Genomic DNA, 22,135 nt, shown 5'->3' on the forward strand with positions numbered 1-22,135 from the left:
ATATTAGGCTAAATTGTGTTTATGACAACAGTTGAATGAATGAATGCCATTTTTGTTATTATTTTATACAGTTATTATGATGTGTTAATTTGTTTGAAATAATAATTAATTTAAAAATTAATTTATGTAGTGCTATTTTAACTGTGTATTACTATTTTATTAGGTTGGTGGAGGGCCTCTTGGGGTCTCTCAACCCACTAATCTTTATGCATATTCATTAAGAGGGAAATTTTATATTAAAATATGACAAAACAAGATATCCTTTGGTTTACACCACAATTGAGATCTCAGTTCTCTAAACCTATAGCAAGGTTATACAGAATGGCAGTCGAGGGTCATAAACATCAAGAAAGGTCATGAAATGCATTCTATGAGCAGAACAACGATGGAGATATTCCAATATCTAGGCTAGTCCATAGAACCACTTTATCAAATATGACTTGTTCCACTGTGGGCAAGGGCAAAGAAGCGGCGATGTTCTACATTCAGATCATCTGGCAGTTCACACAGAACTGGCCCAGAACTGGCTTTCACGGCCCTGTCATGAGCACGTGTGTTGAAGTCAGCTGATGAGTTGGGGGTTGGGAGAAATTTGAAGGACTTAAGCATCAAGCAGCAGTGCACAAACCTGCAGAGCACACAGTTACAAACATAGGATTATGAATCTCAAATAATATCTGAAATAAGAATTATGAATCTCTAGATTCTTTCTTATGTGAAATAGCAATATAAACACTTGTGACTTATACCAAATGCAAATTTATGTTCGGTTCTCTGGCAGGGCTTAAATATTAGTTTAAATTCTGAAACGTCGAGTTAGATTGTGCAACAAACGCTCATTGTCAGCCCTTTGTCAGGTCCTTAAATAGAAAGAAATGTACACCTACTACTGTAAGCCATCTTGTATTTATAAAAAAAGTTTTGTTGTGTATAATTTCAAGTTATCTGCATTATATATCAATTTGAATATCTTAAATAGATATTCCTTAGCAATTTTGGGGAATTACCTGTTGCTAAATTAAACAAGTAATCAAATAAATTATTAAAGTAATAAACTGCTCAAAGGTAGATGCCATAGTTTAAAGTATTAACACTGCACCATTTTAAACAAAAATAAATAAATAAATAAAAATCAGCACGTGGGCCATGCATTTGCATAACAATTGGGTTTTGGTGGCTTTTGAACTTTTGAACACATGATTTCAAAGTGCAAGTTGATGGACTTGACTATAATTGTCTCCTTTTAAACTAGAGAAAATGTGATTTTGTGAAAAGAGCTATGTTAGTCCATGAATGCTATTGTTCAGTCAATGAGCAAAAATAAGTTTCTTTTTTCTGCAGAACACAATTCTTTAGTTTTTTTGAAGAATGTTGGAAATGGGTAGCCATTGAAGTCTGTAATAGAAAAAACAAATACTATGGAAGTCAATGGTTACTGGTTTCTAACATTTTTCAACATAACATTGTTTGTGTTCAACAGAAACAATAATAATAACAGGTTTGTGACAAGTGAAAGTATATGACAACAGAAGTCAGTTTTGGATGCAATATGTCTTTTTTGCAGATTAGTGTGAACAGGAATTGTTTTTACAGTCTGCTGTTCCCAAGACATTAGCATATTTCACAAATGGAAATTAAGACAGAGAGCTTGCATTTTAATGTAATGTATTTTTTATTTAATGCCATGTCAGTAACTAAAGCTATTTTCATGGTAAGAATAGTTCAATAATAAAAAAACAATTAAAAACAACAAACAGATGAATACATAAATTTAATAAGATTTTTAGTGTCAATACATTATAAAAAATTCAAATAAAATTTCCTGGTGTCACTTTGTTAAAAATGTCCTTAAGAGAGTTCATTTCATAAAAAAAAAGCCTTCTGAAATCATTAAAAGCAGGACAGTCCAGTAAAATGTGTTTTACAGTAAGGGGAGTTTTGTAGTACAAACATTGAGTGAGGTTTTCAATCACCTGATCCAATCTAGTCTTAAAACTCTGTTTGAAATTTCATGTTGTATTTCATGCAATTTACTATTTTCCAATACATCCCACTCCTCTTGCCACCTGTTTAAAATGAAAACGTTGATAAAAGGTCTCATCTCTGAAGGAGGAATTTGGCATTTGTTCACCACTTGTTTCAGCTTGCATTTTAAAAACAAAATGAAAAAAAAAAAGTTTAGAAATGTTTATTGCAAAGATTAAGTTCTGCCTCACATCCTAGTCTCATCTGTAAATGAAATGCAAAGTTATTCAAATGAAGTGACGGGTTTATGTTTCAGGAATACAGTTCTATTGGACTCACATTCATATCTTTGCTCACTGACATTTTCTTTAATTAACCAAGCCCCTATTTATTTTCTTATTTAATAAAGTATTACTTAAGGTAAAACGACCAAAACTATATGTTGTTTTAATTGGATTATTATCTTTTCTCATATAAATAACATATAAAGTGTTGTGTGTCCAAATGCAAACGTGTCCAAATGTATTCAATAAACAACACATCTATTTTATCTAATTTAATAAGTCACCGTATGAAGTTTTTTATTAATTAATTGAACTTTATAGGATAAAAAAATATTATGTAAAGGATAAAAAAATAAAATTAGGGATTTTCATAAAGAAATAAAAATAAAAATAACAACAAATACACCCGTTTGCACAGTCTTTTCCTCTCAAAGCCCCTTGCCAAGTATTCCACACCTCTATAAATGACAGTGATTTGTATGGAGTGGGAGGGAACTTCTGAAGCGCGCCTGGCTTGATGCTCATATTAAGAGAGTCAGATGCCTTTGCGGTGTTCAACATGAACCATGAGCTCTCATCAGAACCTCCCAAAATCTCTCATCACAATCTGCAATGATTACATGTGACTCAAAAGAAGTAAATAAAAAGAGTGAGCTGGTTTCACAGAGGATGGCGATTAGCTTAATTCTCGTGGCGGATATACAGAACCGTGATCAAGAGCATCACGGTGTGAATTAAACTTTAAAAGGATATTTCACCACCAACAATGATGTCGGTTTTCCCCGTTTTGTTTCGTCTTTTGCATGTGCTGATTTTAACGAAAAGATACCTCTGTGTGGAAACTGATTTTTGTGAACCTGTTCGACTTGACCGTGAACATGTCCCAAGTTTTGACAAACCGAGCAAAGAACTTGTTGTTTACAGATTAAAAGCGTTTAATCAGGAATTCTATCTTAATCTTTTACCTGACACCAGTTTTCTGGCTTCTGACGGCGCATTTCACGACACCTCATCTCCAAGGGCGCTTACAGGGGATGATTTGAGAAGATGCTTTTACTCTGGTGATATCAACGCAGACATTAATTCATACGCAGCTCTCAGTCTGTGTGGAGGTGTCCGAGGAGCGTTTTCTTATAACGGGATGGAGTACATCATTGAGCGCAGAACAGCACCAGAACTGACCCCAGATGATGCTGGAAAAACGCACGTCATCCGCAGGAAAAATCTAAACGCTCAAAACACGACATCCAAGTGCGGAGTAACATCAAACCAGGAGGTTGTTGAGTCCTTAGAAAAGTACAAACATCTGAAAGGACACACGAAGAACTTGACTGAAACTTTGTTGAGAAGTATGAGCAGGTCGAAAAGATTCGCCTCTATCCCGAGATACGTGGAGGTGCTGGTTGTTGCTGATGAGTCTATGGCAAAATTTCATGGTGACGACCTGAAGCACTACCTTCTGACTCTTTTGTCTGTCACTGCAAAGCTGTACAAACACCCCAGTATCTTGAATGCCATCAGTATAGTGGTTGTAAAGCTTATGGTGATTAATGAGGCAGAAAAGGGACCCAAAGTATCCAGTAACGCAGCACTAACGCTGCGCAATTTCTGCACCTGGCAGAAGAAGCTCAACAAAGTCAACGACAAACACCCTGAGTACTGGGACACGGCTATTCTATTTACAAAGCAGGTAAGAAATGATGTTCACATATCTGGGTCAATGACTTTTTCGTCCGGATGTGTCAGTTAAGACATAAATAAATGGATTTCTGATTTGATGTTTTGGTATTTGGTCGGAATTAAACAAAACAATCTCTAACTGATGCTGCTAGAATGCATAAAAAAAGTTAAAAGTTTTGCTGAAAACATGTTTATATAATTTGGTATAACCTTCTGTAATATTTTAATACATTGATTAGGGGGTATGGTTCACCCAAAACTGAAAATCGCCATTCACTTGTTTCAAACATGTTTTACATTCTTTCTACAGTTGAACATAAAAATATATTTTGAAGAATGTTGGAAACCTGTAACAATTGTCTTCCATTTTTAAGTGAACCATCACTTTAAGCAGTTTTTGTAAAAAAGAATATTCATATAATCCTTAAATAAAATGGTGTAATTTCACAGGAAGCACATTTCTGTAAAATATAACCTTGATTCATAAATGTTTATTTACTCACTCTTAAGTCTTCCAAGATGTAGGTGAATATGCAGATGTCTTTGAAAGATAAAAAGCATATACAGGCAAGCAAAATTAATACCAATGGCTCCTGACAATAAATTAAGGTCTTTTAAAGTGAAAACTCTTGGGAAACAGCCTTGGCAAACAGTCCTGAGTGGATTCATGGCAGTCTGGAATGTGAGCTTCCACATAATGATGTATGCATAAAATGAAGAAATAAATACATTTTGAATGAACTATGAACACATCCAACACATTTGAGGGAATTTTTTTTTTAATACATGAAGCCAGCAATTACACAAAGAATGCATTTTAAAATATTTTTTCCTTATGATTTCTCTTTATATTCTTTAACATCATGATTCACGTCGTACATAACTTTCCTTAGTTGTTCCTGGTATGGATGACTTTATTGTGCATTACATAGTTGAACAGTTTTGGAACAGCAGAAACAATTCTATACTAACGTCATGACATGCCATCTGGATAGAAAAAAGTAAAACATTTCAGCAAATAAGGCTCGGGAGTGACCCATGCAAGAAAACATAATTTTCTACCATTTGATTCCAATATAAACCTAAAAGCACCATTACATCATCAGAAAGCTGAAAGCACACATCATGACTTGTTACAAAAACACACTGACTCAAGCAGTGGGCTGATCCAAGTCAGCTGTCATTACAACACTAACCGCTATGCCAAGTTACCTGCTCTGCACCTGTTATTTAACAAAACAATTTAATCCATATGTTCATTTTACACATAAATAAAGCAGTGAATAAATACTGTATTGATTAAAATATTAAAGGAACACTCCACCTACTTTGGAAATTTACAAGTCCCCTAAAGTTAAACAGTTGAATGTAATATTCAGCATTTTCAAAAACATCCAATCTGATCTCTATGTCTGATGGGAGCATTTTTAGCTTAGCTTAGCTTAGCATAAATTGTTGAATCAGATAAGGCCATTAGCATATTTAAAAAAGAAGTTTGATAATTTTCTTTTTTAAAGCTTGACTCTTTTGTAGTTACATCGTGTACTATGTTCAACAGAAAATAAAAGAAGCTATTTAATAGGTCAACAATATGGCTTTGAATACTCTCATTCCAGTGTAATAACTAAGGAATTTTGCTGCTCTAAATGGCTGCAGCAGGCGCAACGGTATTACGAATCACTGTTACCAAGCTAGGGACTATTTTCAGGCACTGCGTAACATCATTGCATGATTATTATGCCAAAATATAGGAAAATTATTGAATCTCTTTTAAGGTAATATATAAGCAAGAGGCTAATGGTCTAATCCAACTCAATGATTTATGCTAAGCTAAGCTAAGCTAAAAGTGCTCCCACCAAGACAGGGGTCTAAATGCAGACCTGGTGCAGTGAAATCTGAGCTGCACTCAATGCTTTTTAATGTTCTCACCTAACCCTACCCCTCATGATGATGTCACTAGCTGCATTGAGTGCATTGTGTCTGACATTGTATCACTGAGATATGCAGTCTCAGATTGCATCATCAGGACTGCATCCAGAAACTATTGTCCATCAGACCCAGACATAAGCTTAAAACATGTAAAAATGGTTTTAAAAATGGTAAAACTGAACCATTTAACTCTAGGTGACTTGTAAAATTTCCACCTATAAAGAGGAGCATTCCTTTAAAATACACAGAGCTGATGAAATTGCATGAAAAATATCTACCATTTTCTGTCAAGAAAATATTGGAATGTATTTAGACTTCCCAAACTTTCTCTCTCAAGGCTCCAGGTGGCTACATTATGATGTTCTCACACGGGTCCATCTGTCCTCTTTACTATGTTGTAACTACAGATGTTTACAAGCATTCTTGGCCACCCTCATTGGTCCACACCGCCCTGTGCTTCCAATTATGTCAATAGCCATTAACCATTTATTCAGATCGGACAAATCGGAAATAGACAATTCACACACATATGCTGTGGATCAGATCTAATCACTGGGGAAAGCTCAATCAGGAAGCATGGGGATTTGAAGCAATTACAGAGTTTAAAGGCGAGATTACTACTGTCGTCTTCGAACTGCTAATGAAACATTTGATGCTTGTTTACCATTAGTGCTTTCACACTACAATCATCCTCTTCACAGGACCTGTGTGGGGCCACTACGTGTGACACTCTTGGTATGGCTGACGTGGGCACCATGTGTGATCCTAAGAGAAGCTGCTCGGTTATTGAAGATGATGGCCTCCCTTCAGCCTTCACCACCGCACATGAACTAGGTGAGAGCTTTGTTTGGCTTTAAAGTCAGCATTTTGAGCAAAAACGTTGAATTTAAGGTCGCGTCTGGGTTTTCTCTATAGTGCCCATCCCAAAATTAAGTCGATACCTTAGGGCGATGGGATTTTGATGACTTCTGAAATTCTATCTCCGATTCCTTGATCTTTAAACATGAATGTTGTGCCAGCTGTTCCTGAAAAAGAGCCCTGTCATGCTTTATTATGAATTTAGTAGAACAATGACAACTGCGTTCAAGCGTTTTCCACATCTCTTGATCCCTGTGAAAACAAAGGTTTAATAAATGACAGATGGGAAAACATTAGCAGATGCTGAGAAAACCATGCTGACCAGGGCTGGTCCATCAGTGCCATCCTTATATGGTGCGCACAGACCTGTTAAACTCTTTGTAAATATTTGAATGCGCTAGTCATGATACTTCTTAGAAACAAATCGATGATATGCTGCATACAACAACAAAAATGCAGCACAGAAGAACAATTTAAAATCTTAAATCTCTCGTGACATCAGATTTAAATTTACATTATTACATTTAGATGATCTCAAAGATTTTTTCGGAAAAAAAAAATCATTTTCTGCTTATGATAAATAAACAATTGTCTTTTTAACTGTAAAAAAACTGTATAAATTGTACTGTAAAATCTGTTACCTGTGTAACAGTAAGTTTCCCTACTATACAGTTAGGTTCATAAATATTTGGACATCGACACAATTCATCCAAATAAGGTGTACGATGTAGGAATTGCAACAGTTTGCATATGTGCCTCCAACTTCTTAAGGGTCCAAAAGTAATTGGACAAAATAATAATCGGTCACACTTTATTTTGATGGTCCATTTGTTGAATTTAAGTTACATTGCAACTAATTCTCATTAGAATATAAGTAGACTGTTAGGTTGGGGTTTAGATTGGGGTTAAGGTTACTGTAAGTTGACATGAACTTGCAAAGTTTCAATAGTCAGCTAAATGTCTGTTAAGTGTCTGTGTCAACAGATATTAAGCAGACAGTCTACTAATACTCATATGGACCTTCAAAATAAAGTGTTACCTAATCAGTGTCGGGCTGTAGCTTCGCTACAAGTAGTGACACTACTAGCTTAACAACATTTCTCAACATTTCTCATGTGAGGCCGGTGTCTTGCCGATAAAAGTAAATCCACATGATGGCGAGAATGACGATTTCTTCTTTTTCCTGTTTTACGGTGTTCGACAACAACGTTTTTGGTGCGTTACTGGCACCTCTGGTTGGTGACGTCGCCAACCGAAACTTGCTTGATGGAAAGATGACTGAGGGAGAGGAGTTATTTCTAAAGCAGGATTCCTCGTGACTATACCTCGAGAAGTACATGTTAAGATGCAATAACTTAATTTCTGATGCTGTGCTCAAAAATACTATTATTATTATACACACACACACACACACACACACACACACACACACACACACACACACACACACACACACACACACACACACACACACAATATAATGCTTATTCCAAAATATTTCCCTTTACTATAAATTACTATAGTATTTTAAAGGTGTAACACCTGGTTTTATTAGATTTTTTTTTTAGCTGTTATATACTATAATTTGTTTCTGTTTAGTAAAGCATATTATTTACAGTAAATAACTGAACTGAACTATTATGGCTCATTTGATGTTACATCTAATGTTAATAAATGTTTAGCCCATAACTTTAGTGCCGTGTGTTTTACCAAGATGGTGTTTAGTAGTGTGAATAACACTTAGTGACTTGCACAAAATTGTATTCTCTGTTGTGGATAAGCTGTTTGTGGTGCACTTTGGTTCATCATACCGTATTTCTTATCACCACTTGCTTTCATTGAAGTTGTTGTCTGTGTTTTACAAAGGAACAATGTGTAGATGTTAATATTTCAATATGTTGTTGTAATTTACAGTTTATCTCAGTCACTTTGGTACTACCTGTTCAATCTTCACATCATTGTGTTACTTGTGCACATCAAAAAAGCCCCCCCCCCCCCCCATAATATTTTGTCATGGATCATTTTTCATGCATTTCCATTAGACTTTTTGTTCTAAATCGGTATATAGTTGGTAAATTTCTCCTAAGTGATTCTTGACTTTTTCTAATGAAGGGTCATCTCAAAGGAAATTCCTATCATCACATTTCTACTTTTGTTTAGTCTTTTCCTTTCTGTATCACAATGCCATGATCTGGCAACAAATTACAGTACAAACAGCAAAAAAAAAAGGCATAGTTTACATCAGAATAGCCCTCCAGAATACACATTGTATTGACAAGATGAATAAGTAATGTCTTATCCATACACAGCGACACTAGGACTTTTAATTCTGATGGCACTGACACATTCATTGACACAGAAATGTAGTTTTGAAGGATGAACTGAGGATTTTGAGCAGGAGACTGGCTTTTGCAGGTAATCCATGCTGTTTTGCAATTTGTATGTGCTGTTTTGAGATTGTACTGTACTTCCCAACAAACACAACGTTGCCTCAACGTAGCGACCTTCATACAACATTATACCAACCTTGTAAAAAGGTTGAGGGTCTACGTTGTTGCTGAAGGTTGTCACAACAGTGTCATAATGTTGGCATTTAAACGGCCGTTGCTTTAGGTTGTGCTTAGGTGGTATGGACGACCACTGTACCACATTTACTAGTTATCAATAAATCAGTTTAAATTTCAACAGAGCGTTGGGTGTCTCATTCAACAATGACAGAGGAGATGGGAGTATTGCTTTATATCTTCTTGCTAAATAAGACATCAGTGATCATTTGTGTGGTCCTGTTGTGTCAAGCTCTGATCTGTCATAAGTCAAAATCTGAATGATTTTGACTTATGGCTGCTGTGGATCCATCTCTGAACTAGATTCTCTGTTGGATTTGTTTAATTCTTTGACTGCTTTCTCCAAACCAACAATTATGCTTGGTCTTTGGCTGCGCTCCCTGGTCTGCTGTATTCTCCAGTCCAGAGCTTCGATGCCCAGTGTCTGCATTTTGCTTTCTTGTTTGTTTACTTTACTCTCTCAATTGACATTTTAATTTAGCCTACCCTTTTAGTTTAATTATATATAGTTAATTATGTAATAAAATCTAAACAATTTTTTTTACTGTTTGCTTATAATTAGATGTGTACTGTATGTAAAAATATGAAATATATAATAAAAAAGTTTGATTATATTCATTTGTGTGGCACTTTTACACTTAAAAGTTAATACATGCAGTTATTTTATTAAAAAGGAAAAATGAATGAACAATATTTAATATTAAGCAATACTGGAAAATTATTACTGCTTATCCTGTATTCTAGGCAGTATTGATAAACCAGGACAATAAAACATTAATACATGTAGTAAGAACATCGTCTCATGGTTGCTGAATGTTACAGGACAACATTGCTACAGCCTTCTCATGTCTTACATGTCTACATCGTGACAATGTAGCGAGCACGTAAGTACTTTGAAAAAATGCTACATTGCACAGACATCGCTACAACGTAGACGTATTTGTTGGGTCACTGTTTTGCAAAATTTCTGACAAACATACCAAAGCGACTGAGAAAAACTGTAATGAAATACGGTAGTTTACTGTAAACTTAGAATTGTTTCTATCACATTGTTAACAGCCAAATTCCGGCAACCAGTCATGCATTTTCAGGTTTTTGTTTGTGTATCCTGTATGCCAGCAAAAGACTGACACTATCTAAAGATAGTGTGCACAAAGTGAATACAAAATGACCATATGACCCATATGAGTTGATGAATAAATATGTTCTTAAACGAAAAGATAGTTTATAAGAAAAATACTAATAATTTATTTAACTTAAGATATTTACACAACTGATATTATATGACAATGTTAGCATAAATGCTTTGAGATTTGTAACACTTTATAAAAATTAAATGACAATGTCCAAAAAAAAATATTGTATGTAAAATCTCATAACTGATTTGCACTGTGTGGTGAAGATAGATAGACAGACAGACAGACAGACAGAGAAAGACTAAGGTAGTTTGATCGTATCTGTGGCTCTCCTCCAGGTCATGTCTTCAGCATGCCACATGACAATGTGAAGGCCTGTGAGGATGTATTTGGAAAGCTGAAGGACAATCATATGATGTCTCCAACACTGATCCAGATTGACCACCACACACCCTGGTCTGTGTGCAGCGCTGCCATCATCACTGACTTCCTGGACTCTGGCCACGGTGAGTTCGACCGCAGTTCTGCAATTCACTCTGACACGTTTATCTCTGGAATATCGAACGAATACACCAAGGATATTCTCAGCTACATGAATCAAACATGTACTGTACTGCTGTCTAGGCGACTGTCTTCTGGATCAGCCCCAGAAGCTTATGGCTCTTCCAGAAGACCCTCCAGGCATCAGCTACTCTCTAGGCCGTCAGTGTGAGCTGGCATTTGGCTCCGGATCCAAGCCTTGTCCCTACATGCAGGCCTGCTCCAAACTGTGGTGTACCGGGAAGGCTAAGGGTCAACTGGTTTGCCAGACGCGCCACTTTCCCTGGGCTGATGGCACTACTTGTGGAACCAACAAGCTGTGCTACAGGGGGACTTGCACTGAAAAGCAAAATACCTTCAAAAACAAGGTGAGCAAGATGTGAATACATACCTGGCCCGGTTCTATGATAGCATAAATGTAGAGGCATTTCAAAAACTTGGTGGGGCAGCATTATTTAGTAATAGTTGGCCAAAACTACATGTAAAATAAAGCTATTTTGATTCTCTTAAAGGCTGCATTTACACTGCATGGTTCAAATGACCCAAAGATGATGTAAACAGGTCATCAAAAAAATCAGATACAGTCACAAAATCAGAATTGACCATCAAGATCTGCGGTGTAAATGCGGCCTTTGATTAGAAACGAAATTGTATGTTAATACGAATCATTTAAAGGATGCTTTATGTCCTGTAAAAAGAAAAAAATCATCAGGATCATGAAATATCTACATCTGAAATCACTCTTGAAATCCAAATCATGTAAAAATTAAATTATTTAGTACTACTATTTTAAAACAACCATTTTAAAACAAGCATAAATGCAAACATGATGGCCACAATACAAAATAATAACCAAAAAGTTTACATACCCTTAATACTTAATTCTTAAGGTGTTTTAAGTCACCTAGATGATCAAAAGCTTTAAGGATTCACTGATGCTCCAGTAGGAAAAATGTTGCAAATGGGGGTGTAAACATTTAAACACAGTGATTGTTGGTAATCGCTTTGATTTTTGTTCAGAGATAGTTTTGTATGCAGTACTGCCCTTCATAAGCTACATAAAATATTCACATAATTCCCAGAAACCCTCCTCCCCAACCATTCTGTGCAAAAGCTTGTATCTCTGAATATTTACTGGATCCTAATGAATATGAAATGCAGTTTAATGTGTCCCTCTAAAGAAGATTTGTAATCCTACACTTAATGAGTCCCTCAGTTGTCACCAATATAGAAAGACGGTCCTCGAAATCATAAAGCCACCTATGGAAACTGGAATACTGCTTCATTAGTATAAATGGAGATTTTTCTTTATATATTATGGACTGTAACAACATGCTGTAGGCTCATTCTGAAAACATGGTCCTATATACATTTCTGGAGATCGAGAATTATGTAGCCAGAGCTACATATGGCTGCATTTCATCTTTAAAAAGCTTTCCCGATGTTACCAGTTTGTTCGGTAGCTCGACATGTATGTCTGCAGACTTGAGAAGCAGAGTGGAGTTGACTGTGACAACGGGGTTTGAGTCCGGTGAAGAACGCCTCCAGAAAGCTGGTAAGACAAAACAGAAGCCAAAAAAATAAACAAGTAAATAACAGGGTGGAATGTGGTAAAATCTGAAACATGGTAAAAATCAGGCTACCGTAAGGTTTTTTTTTTCTGGATTGCTTTTGAAAACACTTTTGGGTTTACTTTAGGGTTTGGAGAAGGGGGTGATTGGTTCAATCGATGGTTTTAAAAACACTATTGGTTGGGTCTAGGGAAGGAGTATGGTGGGGGATAGGTCGGTTGGTCAGTCAGTCAGTCGACAGCGGCTTCTGGTGGATTTACATGAGAACAGCGGGTGCGAATGGCACTCGCGGGAGAAATTTGGGATCTGAAAAAGCGTCCACATTGGCCTCTGCAAAAACAATGAAAAAAACATAGCGCCTGTGACGTATTTGGCTCTCTCCAGAAATGTATATGGGGTACGTAATCAGAATGAGCCTGGCTTGACAAATGCTCTTGATTCGTACTTCTGGACATATGTTAGTCATGTCTAGATATGCAATAAGTCCACAATCTTTAGGTCAGTTCAATTTTTAATGTTTTTGATAGAAGACAAAAGCATAATTTAAAATGTCTTGTAAAATGTCATAGTTGTTTAATTTTCCATAATTTTCCTCAATCTTGTCATTATTCTGAAGTGTGTTGACTTTCTCCACAGGTAGATGGCCGTTGGGGCCGATGGGGTTTGTATGGCCCATGTTCCCGTTCATGTGGAGGAGGAGTGCAGCTTGCCAAACGGGACTGTAACAATCCTGTCCCTGAAAATGGGGGCAAATACTGCCAAGGCCTGAGAGTGAAGCATCGCTCCTGCAACTTAGAGCCTTGTAAAGACTCAGGTAAACAACAAATCTGTCATTATATTTAAAAAAAAAGGTCACACTTTATTTTGATGGTCCGTTTGTTGAATTAAGTTACATTGCATCTACGTGTACATGACAACTAATTCTAATTAGATTATAAGTAGATTGTTAGGGTTGGGGTTTGGGTTATGGTTAGTGTTAAGTGTAACGTGTAAGTGCACATGTACTTGCAAAGTTTCTTATAGTCAGTTAAATGTCTGTTGAAGGAGCGGTACAGTATCAACAGATATTAAGCAGACAGTCTACTAATACTCAAATGGACCATCAAAATAAGTGTTACCAAAAAGTAGTATACAAATAGTATTCTCAACATGAAAATTCATGCCTGATGATGATTGTGACAGGGAAAACGTTTCGAGAGGAGCAGTGTGAGACGTTCAATGGCTTTACACTGAACACTAACAGACTGAGTCCATCTGTGGTTTGGGTCCCGAAGTACTCGGGAGTCTCTGTTAAAGACAGATGTAAGCTCATCTGCAGAGCCAACGGCACCGGATACTTCTATGTCCTTGCGCCAAAGGTAAATAAATTGATTTATTTGCTTAAATATGGAAAAGTTGTTTGACATATGCAGGAGAAGTTCTGTATCTCTTATCTCATGAAATGAATGACATGGTATTCCAAAGCAAATAAGATACCTTTAAAAAGTGACAGCGAGAGCTTAAATCACAGTAAAAGCCCAGGCTCACTGGAAATATGTGCTACAACATACATTGTTACGAATTGTAAAATACATTGCTCCTGGTACATTTCATTCCATTCCACTAGAGGGTGCAGTGTAAATGTTTGAAATACATTACTTTTGTTGTAATTTTGTTGAACGTTTCAGATAGACGTACTTGTACATGTCCATGTGGTTTTCATACAGATCACCTAGCGAACTTCTGACCTAAACTCTTTTATCTAGAAACTGCAGTCAAATATGTTTAAGTGCATTTTTGCAGTTTCACAAAATTGTAGCCTAAAGCACGTATTTCCTTTAAAGCAGCGATCACACTGCACTTCTATTTATACGCATGCAAACGCGGCAGACCAGGAACGCAAGCTTGCGCAAGTTTCGTATGTTGCTGCATTTGAAGATCAAGCATGGTAAACTCTGACCTGCAAAATCGTATCACATGATTGTGTGAGACCAATAGAAAACCAAAACATGACCTCTCTGTACAGAAATGTAAACTAGAGCAATCGCTAACTTTTTTAATGTCTAATAAGCTTGTTTAATCCTGCACCTTTAAGAAGCGCTGCATGACAGAATTTCACATACTCAAACTCAAGTGTAATCGTGGCTTGAGACTGTGTTGGAAAGACTTGTAGAATCATCAATAAGCTATACAGCTGTATCATATTTAGTCAGTTACACAACTATTGGTAACTATGTTACGATACAGTATGTTGTTTTGAAACTATGTTCTGTTTCAGGTTGTCTTGGATTCTTTCTCTCTGTATAGCTTTGATTAACCTCAGATTTGATTATGTGCTCATTTACTTCTACAGCTACAAGTGATTCAACAGTAACCAGAGAGATTACGTTTTAATTTTAAACAAACAAGGCTGTTTGAAATGATGGCTGATTTAAATGTTTATAAGACCTATTGTACATTTATCATTTTGTTCTTTGACTAGCAAAGAGAAAGTTATGATCATGCTGATTTGCCTTTGAATCTGTCATGGCATAAAACATTGAAACGGCACTAATTGTTGACAAAATGGACATCATTTTAAATATTATTATTAAAAGTAACAAAACACAAAGGTTTTTGAGATTATTAGACAGGAGGTGCATCTGGTGTAATGTCTAGTGAAGATTTCTTTGAACAGCAAAAAAGAGCTTCAACACAATGTATAGATAAGGATTCAATAAAATGAATATATGTAAAACTAGAAGTTTCAGAGGAAGTTCTACATATGCAGTGGATAAAGCAGACATTTACTAGCATATTTTTCTCTAGTAGCCTGTAGCATATTTTTGTTTTAGCTAATAAAGATTCTGGTGTGTTTGTAAACTTTTCACTGTGCATGTTGGCTGAATTAATAATGATAAAGATAATAAAGTTACAAAATAATTAATCAGTAACACTTTATTTTACTGGTCCATTATTACACTGTCTGTTTATTATCCATTGATACTGCTGCTTAACAGACATTTAACTGACTATAAGAAACTTTGCAAGTACATCTCAACTTACACTTACCCTAACCCCAACCTAATAGTCTACTTATAATCTAGTGCGAATTAGTTGGCATGTAGATGCAATGTAATTTAAATTCAACTAACGATTCTGTTATTTTTGTATAGTTTTCATTGTGCTTGTTGGCTTAATTGGCCTAATGATTATATTAGTTTGGAACATTGACAGGAAAAGCTAGAGTAATTCCCATAGTTTATCAAGGCCACACTATGAATTTCTCTTGTAAAACTCAGCACCTTTATGTTGATGTAATTGAAAAGTGTCTGCTGGTGAAGTGAATGTGAGTGTTATCTGTGTGACAGGTAGTAGATGGAACCCCTTGTTCTCCTGATACCTCAGCCGTCTGTGTTCAGGGAAAGTGCATCAAGGCCGGCTGTGATGGAAAACTGAACTCCAACATGAAGTTTGACAAGTGTGGTGTGTGTGGAGGTGAAAACAGAAACTGCAAGAAAGTCTCTGGAATGTTCACGAAACCCATGTAAGTGCTTCATCTCTGAGTATGTTTTTTTTTAATAGAACATGACGTGGATAAATTATATATTTTTTAATTAATACGAAAAAAGAGCCTAAATCAAGGATTCACTTTGTTCACAAAACGAAAGGCACTTTCCTGCATGGATGGATTTCTCACCCTAGGTCCAAGGCCCTTCATACTGAACCTGACTCATGTCTGAGGCACACATAAACGTTTAGGAACCAAACCGAGACAGGTCTCGGATCGAACCTTGGTTTTTCAGATCCAGTGGTAAAGATATATAGTAGGTATATAGTAGTCAACATTTGAAGTGGATCAAAATTTTGACTTTCATCAAAGTTGTCCTTTTTGATCCCCTTCCAATGATGACTACTTCATTCCTTAGAGAACTTTATCGTTGCAATAAGTACAAGTCCATGATGAACTAACCTAAATGCTTTTTCTGACCAAATATAACACCAGTCTGCTTTATTAACTCTATAAGATGGATCACTGAAGTCCAAAACACTTAATAAGTGTACAGTAAGTAGACATGGCAACAATGAGTTAATGATTGCTGTACTGACTTTAGAGAAAAATAGTGGAACTGTACAAGATTCTAGAAAGGTGTTAATGATTGGTTGGTGATTGATTGATTGATTCTTGATTGATTGATTCATTCATTAATTGATTGATTGATTGATTGATTGATTGATTGATTCATGGATTAATTGATGGATTAATTGATGATTGATGGATGAATAAATGGATGAATGGATGGATGGATTGATGGATGGATTAGTTAATGGATTAATCGATGGATGGATGGATGGATTAATTGATGGATTGATGGATGAATAAATGGATGGATGGATTGATTGATGGATTAGTTAATGGATTAATGGATGGATGGATGGATGGATTGATTGATGGATTAACTGTTGAATTAATTGATGGATTAATCGATGGATGAATGGATTGATTGATGGATTAATCGATGGATTGATGGATGGATGGATTGATTGATTGATGAATAGATTGATGGGTGGATGGATGGATGGATGGATAGATGGATTTATTGATGGATGGATGGATGGATGAATGAATGGATGAATTGATTGATGGATTGAATGATGAATTGATGGACTGATAAATGGATGGATGGATGGATTGATGAATTGATGGATAAATGGATTGATTGGTGGATTGATGGATGGATAAATGGATGGATGGATTGATGAATTGATGGATTGATTGGTGAATTGAAGGATTGATTGATGGATGGACGGATGCATGGATGGATTGAGTCAGTCATGTTTCATACACACACAAAAAACAATTTTAAGGATCCTCAACTCTGTTTGAATGCAGTTGGTGCTTCTGAAACTGTACAATATGAGAGTAAAGTGTAGCCAAAAACTCAATTAATTCTGCATACTATCCATCCCTGTTATCTTCTTCTTTCAGACATGGATATAACTTTGTCATCGCTCTGCCTATTGGAGCTGCAAATGTGGATGTAAGGCAGCGTGGTTACCGCGGCTTAGTGAACGATGACAACTATCTAGCAGTAAAGAACCTTCACGGCAAATATCTCCTGAATGGAAACTTTGTGGTTTCGGCAGTAGAAAAAGACATCATCGTGAAGGGGAGTCTGCTGCGCTACAGTGGAACCGGCACATCGGTGGAGACACTCCAGACCTCAAGACCTCTTAAAGAGTCTCTTACGGTGGAGCTGCTGTCTGTGGGTAAAATGACACCTCCTCGTGTGCGATACTCCTACTACCAGACTGTGGGCAATAAGGAGAGCAAGATCTTCAAGAAAGAGGAGAGGATCCCAGCGCAGAACAGTGTGCTGGAAGACAGCAATAAAGTAGAACTAAAGAAACCGGTCTATCAGACACCATCTTATAAGTGGGTCACGGCGGACTGGAGTAAGTGTTCGGTTAGCTGTGGGAACGGAGTCCAGAGTAGACTGACACAGTGTTTGGGCTCAGATGGGAAAATGGCCACAAATTGTGATGGATCCCAGAAGCCCAGTTCCATGAGGGTGTGTGGTGATCCATGCCCAACATGGAGCATCGGCGAATGGTCCTCATGCTCTAAAACCTGCGGGAAAGGCTTTAAGAGACGCCCATTGCGGTGCATCACTCAGACTGGACAGTTTTTACCTAGAGACCATTGCTCAGGCAAGAAAAAGCCACAGGAACTTGACTTTTGCACTATTCGGTCCTGCTAGTGACTGTTCAGGTGTGTTTTAGGTCTAGGCTCAGTGGAATTACATGACTTAGCCTACATTTCTGCAAATCCTGAACAAATTTGCTCCAGGTACTGTACATTTTGCTACATTTTACAGATGACATGCCCACAACAGTGGCTAAAAGCTGCATAAATTATACCCTATTGTGAAGTTTATTAAACAGCACAGTTCAGTGACAATCATAAATTTTATTTTATTTTCTCAAAAGTAGTTAAACATCTTTAGTTGTTGCTTACTGCTTTTTACATTTAAAGGGGATCTATTATGCAAAACAGTTACAGTTTAAACAGTCTGAAACAGTGAAACAGTCTGCGAATATAACCAGCTTTTAATGGCAAACATTTATTAATTTAATTTTTTATGATTACACTTAGATTAGATGATTACAGTCTGCAGAAACACTTTGATTGACATTCTTCTTTTGTATGTGTCATCTGAGGGGAAAGTCCATTAATGACAGTCTCTCGCTCATTAGCATAGCACGTTAGTCTTATTTTTAAATCTGCCCTTATGCTGACACATAGGCATTTGTAGCTCATTCCTCTTTTGAAAAGAAGGCTGGAAGTACAGTCTCATCTGAACTTAAAGTGATAGTCACCAAAATGACACAATAAGGATCAAAGCTTAAAAGGGGCAGTTTCAAAGAGTTAGTAAACATTATTTATGGAGTTATTTGCGCTGAAACTTAGCCGACATAGGCTCATTTTGAAAACGTAGCCCTATGTTTCTGGAGATCGTGAATTATGCAACCAGAAGTACACATGGCTGCATTTCATTTTTAATCGGGTCGATCGGTGGTTTTGAAAACATTATTGGTTGGGTTTAGGGAAGGAGGAAGGTGGGTCAGTCGATCAGTCAGTCAGTCAGTCGACAGCGGTCTCTGGTGGATTTACGAGAGAACAGCAGGTGCGAATGGCACTTGCAAGAGAAATTTGAGATCTAAAAAAGCATACATAGCCGCCTTCGCAAAAACAAAAACTGCAAAAAAAAAAAGCTATTTGGCACTCTCCAGAAATGTATATAAAGGTCATTTTCTGAATGAGCCTGGGTTGAACTTAGCACATACACACTATAGGGACATCAGAGATTTATTTTACAAAAGGGTATAATATATCCTCCTTAAAATGGCACTAAACCTTTACAATACAAAATTGTCTCAATTCTTTTAGGGCAAATACCCTTTTACCTTGTTTTTACACTGATTTGAAACATTTTTCAAACTGTATTTCATTGGATTCAAACCCAAGCACACCACATAACAAATTTAACGCTGTATTATTTGAGCTACCAAGCAAGTCTACCATTTAAGAAAAGCCATACAATGTGGAGAAAGATTTGTGGCAAAAACATTCAAATAAATGCATTTAAACCCAATCTCAGTAAAACTAACATAATCTCATGACACTACTACATAAAGAAAAATATATCCTGTTCTGTTTATGGGTGGGATTCTGTGTAAAGATTTTTGTAAGAATGAGAATGTACAAATTCATCCAATTAGTTGCTAATTTGCCATTTCTTAAAATTATACATTTTCATGCAATTCATTTTGTACAAATTAATACAAATGTCATACAAAATCTCATAAAATTGTCCTGGAGAATACAACATTTTGAAAAATCTATAACTGGGGCATGAGCGAGTTGCAAGAGAATAAACAAATGAGATTACACAATTTCAGCAAATTAGCCATCACCAAAACCTAAAATGAACACAAAACACTCAGAAACAAATGTTGTTTAACAGGTTCTAGTGGTCACCTGAAACCTGCAGTTAAATGTAGGCACAAGTCGTTTTTTCTAGAACTCTTGGTTAAGTCATGTATTTCCATTGAGCCCGGGTTGCATATCATGGAACCAAATCAAAAATAGTGATCTTTTTACATATGCATCCTGTGGTGCCTCGCTTTTATAATGGGAAAGTCATCATGAAATAAATACAGATCTTTTACCATGAGGATAAACTTTTTACCGTTGTAAATTAGACATCACCTACCTCGAAAAGGACAGGGTGTTTTAACGCAACCAAACAACACAGAACCACGTAATTGTTACAGCATTAAACTTACAATAGCAGACTTTCATTCTGCATGTGGTTTGTGGATAAAGTGAAGATGTCAGACTTAATGTGTGCATTTGTATTCAGACATTAAATATATGTGAATAATTTGACCTAAATGTGAAGCATATTGTATGCAAAAAATAGGGCGACTTGGTCCATGCACTATTCATTTGTATTTGGTTATTAAGATGAGCTAATCATTAGATTGAACTGTTCTAATCGTCAAAGGTTTGAGAGGAGACTTTACAGATAGACAAAAATATGTGTGCCAAAAGTAGGCATTTAGTTAAAGTAATCAGTCATTTGTCCTTTTAGATGGGCTGAAGAAGACATATCCTGAACACATATTTACATTATTATTAAAATAAATGTTAATGTTTTACAAAAAAGTACTGTACATGAAGAGATAAAACAGGTAAAATAGTATATACAATTCAGTTAGTGTACTTTAGAACAATATATTTTAGCTATTCAGCTGTTTATACAAGTATATCATAAGAAAGTCTTTAAGATATTGTTTTGTAAAAATAATCTCTGCTAAAAGACACTGATACAGCCATGGTACTGCAAATATTCTACACAACACTGCCCTAAAGCTAAATCCAGGTCGCATAAAAAAGGTGAAATATGACACTTTCTGATCATTTGTTATTGCCATTTTATAATACAATCCCATAACCATAACATTTTATATGATGTCACTTAATTAGCTAAACCCCATCAGAATTTAGATGTTTATATAAAAAAATATTGTCTTTTTTGGGCCTGTATTCACTGGACAGGTGTAGCTGCTATGGCCTGTAAAATCGCCATGTTTCTTGAAAGGAAAATCTACAGTGTTTATTGTAAGTGTATTTCATGTACTCTCTGCTGGATTTATGAAGACACATTGTAACTTGTGCGATCAACCCCTTTAATCCAGATGTTGTAGCTGAGAGCATTTCGTTCATTTGAAAGGTGCTTCCTTGTTTTGTTTTCTTCTCTTCTTTTGACAGCAAAAGGCACTTTTTTTTTTTTTATTGGAATCCATTGTATACTATGTATACATCCACCAACTGTGCACAAATAAATACAGAAATGATATAAAATGTTTTGAAGGATCTTCTTACTCATATATTTTCATATTCCAAGGAAATTGGATCTGATCAACAACTCTCCTTTTGATTCGTAAGGAATCTAGAAGTTTCGTTGACATTTGAAATTCTTTGAAAATATTGTATATTGTTTAAGTCAAAATTATAAGTCCCCTCAAAAACATATTTGTAAACATAATAGTTTACTAACTCATTTCTAATAACTCCTTTTTTGTCTTCGTCATGATGGCAGTACATAATATTTTGCAAGATACTAGTTTTCAGCTTAAAGTGCAATTTAGAGGCTTAACATGGTTATTATGTTAACAAAAGGCAAGTTGGGTTTATTAGGCAAATCACTGGACAGCAGTGGTTTGTTCTGTAGCCAAGATTTCTAATAATTTATTTTCTAATAATAATAGCCTCAACCTCAAAACATTAAATTGCTTATATTTCAAAATATAATGAATACGACTTTCACCAGATACAGTATATACAGCTGAAGTCATAATTATTAGCCCCCATTAGAATTTTGTTTTCTTTTTAAAATATTTCCAAAATAATGTTGAACAGAGCAAGGAAATTTTCACAGTATAATATTTTTTCTTCTAGAGAAAGTCTTATTTATTTTATTTCAGCTAGAATAAAAGCAGTTTTAAATTTTTTAAAACCATTTTAAGATCAAAATTATTAGCCCCTTTAAGCTATATTTTTATTCGATATACAAAATATC

The 22,135-nt window shown here is 35.9% G+C and overlaps 1 protein-coding gene across 1 annotated transcript; it reads left to right on the forward strand.

Moving 5' to 3' along the window:
- The first annotated feature begins 2,809 nt into the window (after positions 1–2,809).
- LOC130241932 (A disintegrin and metalloproteinase with thrombospondin motifs 15) lies at positions 2,810–21,408 on the forward strand. Its single transcript, XM_056473925.1, has 8 exons — positions 2,810–3,939; positions 6,560–6,692; positions 10,755–10,922; positions 11,041–11,324; positions 13,164–13,341; positions 13,710–13,885; positions 15,857–16,032; positions 17,476–21,408. The coding sequence occupies exons 1-8, from the start codon at positions 3,016–3,018 to the stop codon at positions 18,245–18,247; spliced, it is 2,811 nt and encodes a 936-aa protein (XP_056329900.1). The 5' UTR covers positions 2,810–3,015; the 3' UTR covers positions 18,248–21,408.
- Positions 21,409–22,135: the final 727 nt, after the last annotated feature.

This window comes from Danio aesculapii, chromosome 15 (assembly GCF_903798145.1).
Source record: "Danio aesculapii chromosome 15, fDanAes4.1, whole genome shotgun sequence".
Classification (NCBI taxonomy): domain Eukaryota; kingdom Metazoa; phylum Chordata; class Actinopteri; order Cypriniformes; family Danionidae; genus Danio; species Danio aesculapii.

Excerpts from the sequence above, each read along its gene's own strand:
- LOC130241932 (XM_056473925.1), top strand. The coding sequence starts at position 3,016 with ATGATGTCGGTTTTCCCCGTTTTGTTTCGTCTTTTGCATGTGCTGATT. Across the intron at positions 13,342-13,709 it reads AGAGCCTTGTAAAGACTCAG|GGAAAACGTTTCGAGAGGAG; the intron begins GTAAACAACAAA and ends TGATTGTGACAG. Across the intron at positions 13,886-15,856 it reads TCTATGTCCTTGCGCCAAAG|GTAGTAGATGGAACCCCTTG; the intron begins GTAAATAAATTG and ends TCTGTGTGACAG.